The sequence below is a fragment of the Mizuhopecten yessoensis genome, unplaced genomic scaffold (assembly GCF_002113885.1).
Source record: "Mizuhopecten yessoensis strain PY_sf001 unplaced genomic scaffold, ASM211388v2 scaffold2661, whole genome shotgun sequence".
Taxonomy (NCBI): domain Eukaryota; kingdom Metazoa; phylum Mollusca; class Bivalvia; order Pectinida; family Pectinidae; genus Mizuhopecten; species Mizuhopecten yessoensis.
Window position 1 is genome coordinate 25,644 of NW_018404657.1, and position 7,471 is coordinate 33,114.

Below are 7,471 nucleotides of genomic sequence, written 5' to 3' on the forward strand. Positions count from 1 at the left end.
CGTCCATACAGGTACGGTTCAAACTTCTGTATGCCCCACACAATAGCAAGACACTCCCGCTCAATTATAGCATAATTCCTCTCGCGCGGAAGAAGCTGCCTACTAGCATAGGCTATAGGCATCGACTTGCCATCTTCATCCTGTAGTAGCACTGCTCCAATGCCGGTATCGGATGCGTCAGTCCTTAGAATGAAGTCTTGTGTCAGATCCGGTAGCTTCAGTAATGGACTGCTCGTCAACATTGTCTTCAAAGTCGCAAAAGCTTGTTCTTGACTGGCGTCCCACACTACCTTATTGGCAAGTCCTTTCTTGGTCAGATCGCTCAGCGGGATGGCTATGGCAGAGAAATTCGGTATGAACCTCCGATAGAAACTTGCTAACCCAAGAAAAGACCGCACCTGTTTCTTTGTTTCTGGTCGCGATGCTTCCTGTATAGCCTTGACCTTTTCCTGCTCTAGTCGAAGTCGTTGGTCACCCACGACGTATCCCAGACACGGTAAGGTCCGGAATCCGATCGAACACTTTGTCGGTCGCGCTGTCAATCCAGCCTTTGTCAGGCGCTTGAACAACTCTTTTAACACTTCCAGATGTTGCTCTCAGGTCTCCGTGAAAATCAAAATGTCGTCAATGAAATTATCGAGGCACTCCATTCCAGCTAGTAACTTCCGCATCAACCGGCTGAAGGTCGCTGGAGCATTCACCAAGCCGAATGGCATGACCCGAAACTGAAAAAGTCCTTGAGGGGTGCTGAACGCTGTCATCTGTTTGGCAGGAGCCGCCATAGGCACCTGCCAATATCCCTTAGATATATCCAATTTTGAAAAATATCGCGCTCCTGCGAGACGGCCAAATATGTTGTTCGTGTCGGGCATTGGTTCGGCATCGAACACTGTAACACGATTAAGATTCCGGAAATCGATACAAAATCGGTTAGTGCCATCCTTTTTCTTCACCATGACGACAGGCGCTGAATAAGGTGATTCCGACGGTTCAATTATATCCATGTCGATCATCTTTCTGACCTCCTCCATAATCACATCCTTTGTGTTGTATGGCAGTGGATAGGGTTTAATACGAACAGGATCCGTGGTAGTAGTATGGATGTCGTGCTCTGCCAAGTTGGTGTGTCCAGGTACATCAGTAAGTACATCCTTGTACGACGACAGTAGGTTCTGTACTTCTTCCCTCTGATCCGTGGTCAGTTCCGTGGCTATGGCGACATCCTCTACGGTTTCCTTTCCTATCGTGGCGGGAAGTGTCTCCAAAGTGTTTTCGTACCCTTCGTCCTGGTCTTCGTGCAACACTGCTGTTGCCAGACATCCAAGAATACCAGTGACTCTAGCCCCCGTGCTTGGCGGTTCCACATACTTCTTCAACAGATTTACATGGAGAGTCTTAATCTTGCCGTCTCTATCCACTCTATAGTCAGATGGTCCCATTTTTCCCAAAACAGCATATGGTCCTCGCCACTGCATCAACAGTTTGTTAGCCTTGGTTGGCAACAACACCAACACTCCTGCTTGGAGGTGTCTGACTTTGGCCTTCCTATTGAAGTACTTCTTCTGTTTTCCTTTGGCTTTCTCCAGGTGTTTCATGGCCATATCGCACGTCTCCTCCAGTTTCTCCCTTAAATCCATAACGTATTGGTACGTTGATTTGACCTCCTCATCCTGTACCTCCTTGGTCCACAATTCCTTCAGAATCATCATTGGCCCACGGACTGATCTGCCGTACAGTAACTCAAAGGGTGAGAAACCCAAGCTCTCCTGAGGAACTTCACGGTAGGCGAACAGCAGTGCATTTATAAACTTGTCCCAGTCTTTAGGCCTTTCCGCGCTCATCCTTCGTAGCATCTGCTTGAGTGTTCCGTTAAACCTCTCAACCAGCCCATTACACATGGGGTGGTAGGGTGTCGTCGTCAACTGTCTCATCGAAAGCAATCGGCTTACTTCGTGCATCACCTCTGACGTAAACTGTGCACCCTGATCGGTTAGCATCTCAGCAGGAACGCCCACTCTACTAAAGATGTCCACCAGTGCTTCAGCCACTCTTTCTGCCTCTATGCCACGTAGTGGGACTGCCTCCGGGTATCGTGTCGCGTAGTCCACTACAGTAAGTATGTACCTGTTTCCCCTGTCTGTCGCTGGTTGTATAGGTCCAATCAGGTCTACAGCAATCCTCTTGAATGGCGTATCTATCAATGGCATTGTCCCAAGCGGCGCCATGGGGACTCTTCCCTTTGGTACGGTTCGCTGGCAAATGTCACAGGACCTGCAATGCCTAGTCACGTCTGNGATCTGCCGTACAGTAACTCAAAGGGTGAGAAACCCAAGCTCTCCTGAGGAACTTCACGGTAGGCGAACAGCAGTGCATTTATAAACTTGTCCCAGTCTTTAGGCCTTTCCGCGCTCATCCTTCGTAGCATCTGCTTGAGTGTTCCGTTAAACCTCTCAACCAGCCCATTACACATGGGGTGGTAGGGTGTCGTCGTCAACTGTCTCATCGAAAGCAATCGGCTTACTTCGTGCATCACCTCTGACGTAAACTGTGCACCCTGATCGGTTAGCATCTCAGCAGGAACGCCCACTCTACTAAAGATGTCCACCAGTGCTTCAGCCACTCTTTCTGCCTCTATGCCACGTAGTGGGACTGCCTCCGGGTATCGTGTCGCGTAGTCCACTACAGTAAGTATGTACCTGTTTCCCCTGTCTGTCGCTGGTTGTATAGGTCCAATCAGGTCTACAGCAATCCTCTTGAATGGCGTATCTATCAATGGCATTGTCCCAAGCGGCGCCATGGGGACTCTTCCCTTTGGTACGGTTCGCTGGCAAATGTCACAGGACCTGCAATGCCTAGTCACGTCTGCCTGTACACCTGGCCAGAAGAACTCAGACAACACACGCGTCGCTGTCCGCTTGGCTCCTAAATGTCCTGACATTATAGATGAATGCGCCAGTTCCATCACTGCTTGCCGAAATTTCCCAGGAATTATCAACTGACGAAACTCCTTTACATTTGCCACCTTCGGACTCTGGAATTTCCGGTACAGCAGACCTTTATGGTATACTATCTCTGACGTTCCTCCATCTGGTCTTGTCTGATGGTCACCTTTCTTGGCCAGGTCTCTAAATCTTGACAATGTCGGGTCAACTTGCTGTTCCTCTTTGATCTCGTCCAAGTTCCCTATGTCTGAGCCTTCCTTTACCTTCAACGGCCTGTATCCTAACTGTTCCCTTTTCTTCTGGGCTCTTGTTTCTACAGCCTGTACAACGTTATATTCTCTCCGCCATTCACTGTCCGGTTGATCCGGGGGTCTAGCACCATCCACATTACCAATTATGAGATCGTAGAGTGGCGCCTCGAGTACCCATGCATCGACAGTTCCACGGAAATAAGGCGTATCTACGTCCAGCTCAGCAACTGGGACTTGAATCCTCGTCGCATCAGCTAACGAGCACACCTGCTGCCGATTAGATATCTTCCCTGGGTCCACAAAGCTCCTCCGCACAACCACGCCACTACAACCACTGTCCCTTAGCACAGTCACAAACTGGTCACCAACACATCCTCTAGCTATCGGCATGCCCTTGGCTCCAGACCTCTTTATGTTGCAGTTCTCACTAAGCGTTGGAGGTCCTTCGCCTACCACACACGACGATGAGTCACCTTCTCCCCTATTGCCATGCTTACCTCCCCTGGTGCCTCGACCTCTCGCAGCTCCTCTACCCCGTCCTCTTGCTGACGCCTGCCTATTCGTACTATACACATGAGTGTCTGCCTCACCAACAACAGCTGCCACACCGGACGACTTCTTATTCCGGCATTCAAATGACATGTGTCCCGGGTTACCGCACGAATAACACCTTTTCGCCCTCGGTGAGTCATGCTTGTTCGTCCCGTTGTTGGTCCCGTTGTTGGCACTGGCTTGATGTCTGGCTTGTTCAGGCTTGGATGATTTGGTTGTCATTAAATTGCTCTTTGATCCGCGCGCGTCCGCGTATTGGTCGGCCAATCTTGCCATTTCTGCCATGGAAGCAGGAATTCTTCCCTTTAAGAACAACGCTAAGTCACGCCCACAGCAGTCTATAAACTCATCTCTGGTGATCAAATCCTTTACGCCTTCATACGTCTTGTCAGTCTTTGTCATTTCAACCCATCGCTCAAAATAGCTGACTAGTCTTAAGGGGAATTGTCCAAATGACTCACCACTTTCCGGTCTGGATGAACGGAATGCTTTCCGGAATCCTTCCTCCGTCTTCTCAATGCGTTTAAGAAGTGCCTTCTTCAATTCATCGAATACCAGCGCCTGTTCAACCGGAAGGCGAGAAAATACATCTAGAGCCTTGCCCTTCAGTAAGGCACTAAGATTGGCGCCCCAGATATCCCGGTCGCATTTCTGTGCTGTAGCATAACGCTCAAAGCGTTGGAGATACGAGTCCATATTGTCCTTGGTGTCCTCAAATGGGGGAAGTTTAGGACCCCTTAAAACAACTCGGTCCGGTGCAGCTCTGCCCGGCGTCTGTTGTTGCAACTCCAATTGCATTCTGCGATCTTCCACGGCCCTCTGTAGACTTCTTTCCTCTTTCTCCCGTTCCAATCTAGCTTGTTCTAACAATAGCTCCTTCCGAGACTGTTCCCTTTCCTTTTCCAATCTGGCTTGTTCTAGCAATAGCTCCTTCCGAGACTGTTCCCTCTCCTTTTCCAATCTGGCTTGTTCTAACAATAGCTCCTTCTGATGCTGTCGTTCTTTCTCCTTCTCTTCCATCTCACTGGCTCTATCCCTCCGCTCTAGTTCTCGTTCTTCTCTGGCCTTTGCCTGCACTTCTGTGACAAATGTCCGCAGAGCTTGCCCTTCCAAGCCCATCTTCTCTCCTAACGACGTAAGCTCTTGTATCGCCGACATAACTACGGCTACTAATACAACAGTAATATACAAAGAACAATGTATATATGCTACAATACAATAACACAAACAAAGACACTTACCCCTCTTCTTTGGTGTAAGATCCCGTCTTGGAATGATGACACTATGCTGTGCTTACCTACCCCTGTTGGCTTAGATACAAGGTCATTGGCTTGCTGTAAAAAGAAAGGGGCTGTCAATCCCTAACTAGCTAACCTGAGGAATACCTTTCCAGCATCAGCAGTTAAACAATGCATATTATGCTATCAATTCCCGAGCAGACTTGCACCGGTCATCCCACCGCTGCCACCAAATGTTAAGTACGGAACGAACGGAATAGCCTTACTCGGGAATGTCAACACAACAATACACAGTTTAACACAAATATATATACAACTTTATTTACATTCGATAATTAAATGATACAAAACGATTTAATATCTTGCCCACACACACACACACACTTACACATACACTAATACTGGGAATACCCTAAAATGTTCTGTCACTTCCTCGCTGTGTTCCTCTGAGTTAAAATGTCCATACAATCTCAGCCATGAACGCGTATGTGTTCCGTCCTTGTCGTGTTCCTCCGAATACTCCGAATCAGCTATGAACCACGCTCAATACTATCCCGCAGGATAGTGTCCATAAATGTACCACGTGTTGATACACCAAGCCCTATTATAGGCTGTCGTAGTGGGCCTGCTTCGTGAAACTAAAAGCAGCCCATTTCCTGTTGAGGAAACCGCTTGACCTCTGAATTTGATGGTCCAAGTACCGCCGCTGTGTCGTACATGTATCTGGTCCTGGAATGACCAGATCTGGTTCATGTGTCGGCCGGTCTGTCTATGGGTCCACCATATAGCCCCAAGGTAAAAGCTAAGGTAAGATAAAAGAGGAATACTGTGACAGCAACACCATTAAATCCCAAAAGTTCGTGTAATTTGACTAAGATAACGAAAACATCCGTTTGCACTCATGGGCTTCCATACTTCCACAAATTTGACAAACTGAGTTTTCTATTCCAAAATCGACGTAAATTACAACTAAATGTATTATACAATGCGTTGGACATAAAATGTTACCAATAACTGCACAATTCATCGTGCTGGACCACTATGTAAATTAGCTAACATGACATGTATGGGCTTCCATACCTAACACAATGCATGTGGAAAATAATGAAAAATACAATGGCTAATATCTTCAAATTGGCTCAACGTTACATGTTCACCACTATCTGAGGTGCATACAACAAATACATGACAATTTAGTACGCGTACATGTTTATAAATGGAATGCATAACACGTGTAAACTTCGCTACGCATGAGTGGTCCGCCACTGAGTTGTTGACACTAGACCGGTTTTCATCAGGTTAATGTGTATAAAAACAGCAGATAAACTACAGATAAGATAGATAATAAGGGTTGCAAACACTTGATATTCTTATATAGTCTCTCCGTATTCATCACGGGTGCGTTTCATTGTCCCCATGTTATGGTCTCCTCTCGCTAACCCACTTACCCGGTCGTGACGTCCCTGAGGTAGCACTCCACTAAATATCACAGGTACATAGGACAACACATACAAGCATACACCACAATACTTACAAAGTCCGTAACTATGTATATGCGTGCGTGACAGTTAGTACTGTTAAGTTGAGCGCCACATACTGTAAGTACTGTAACGGTACCTAGTAACTCCTCAGTTAAACATTAGATACTGTGTGTACTGTTAAGTTGAGCGCCACATACTGTAAGTATGATAACGGTACCTAGTTACTCCTCGGTTAAACATTAGATAATGTGTGAACTGTTAATTTGAACGCAACATACTGTAGTTACTGTAACGGTTCCTAGTTACTCCTCGGTTTAACATTAGATACTGTCTGTACTGTTAAGTTGAGCGTCACATACTGTAAGTACTATAACGGTACCTGGTAACTCCTCGGTTAAACATTAGATACTGTGTGTACTGTTAAATTGAACGCCACATAATATAAGTACGATAACGGTAACTAGTTACTCCTCGGTTAAGCATAAGATACTTTGTGTTCTATTAAGTTGAGCGCCACATATTTTTAATACTATAACGGTAACTAATTACTCCTCGGTTAAAGATAAAATACTGTGTCTACTGTTAAGTTGAGCGCCACATACTGTAAGTACTGTAACGGTACCTAGTATCTCCTCGGTTAAACATTACATACTGTGTGTACTGTTAATTTGAGCGCAACATACTGTAAGTACTAAAACGGTACCTGGCTATTCTTCAGTTAAACATTAGATACTGTGTGTACTGTTAAGTTGAGCGCCACATACTGTAAGTACTGTAACGGTACCTAGTAACTCCTCGGTTTAACAATACATACTGTGTGTACTGTTAATTTGAGCGCAACATACTGTAAGTACTAAAACGGTACCTGGCTATTCTTCAGTTAAACATTAGATACTGTGTGTACTGTTAAGTTGAGCGCAACATACTGTAAGTACAATAACGGTACCAAGTTACCCGTCAGTTAAACATTAGATTATGTGTGAACTGTTAATTTGAACGCCACATAC

The 7,471-nt window shown here is 46.2% G+C and overlaps 1 protein-coding gene across 1 annotated transcript; it reads right to left on the reverse strand.

Moving 5' to 3' along the window:
* Window positions 1-2,284: 2,284 nt before the first annotated feature.
* LOC110446230 lies at window positions 2,285-4,903 on the reverse strand. Its single transcript, XM_021491270.1, has one exon. The coding sequence runs from the start codon at window positions 4,901-4,903 to the stop codon at window positions 2,285-2,287; it is 2,619 nt and encodes an 872-aa protein (XP_021346945.1).
* Between the last annotated feature and the right edge of the window lie 2,568 nt (window positions 4,904-7,471).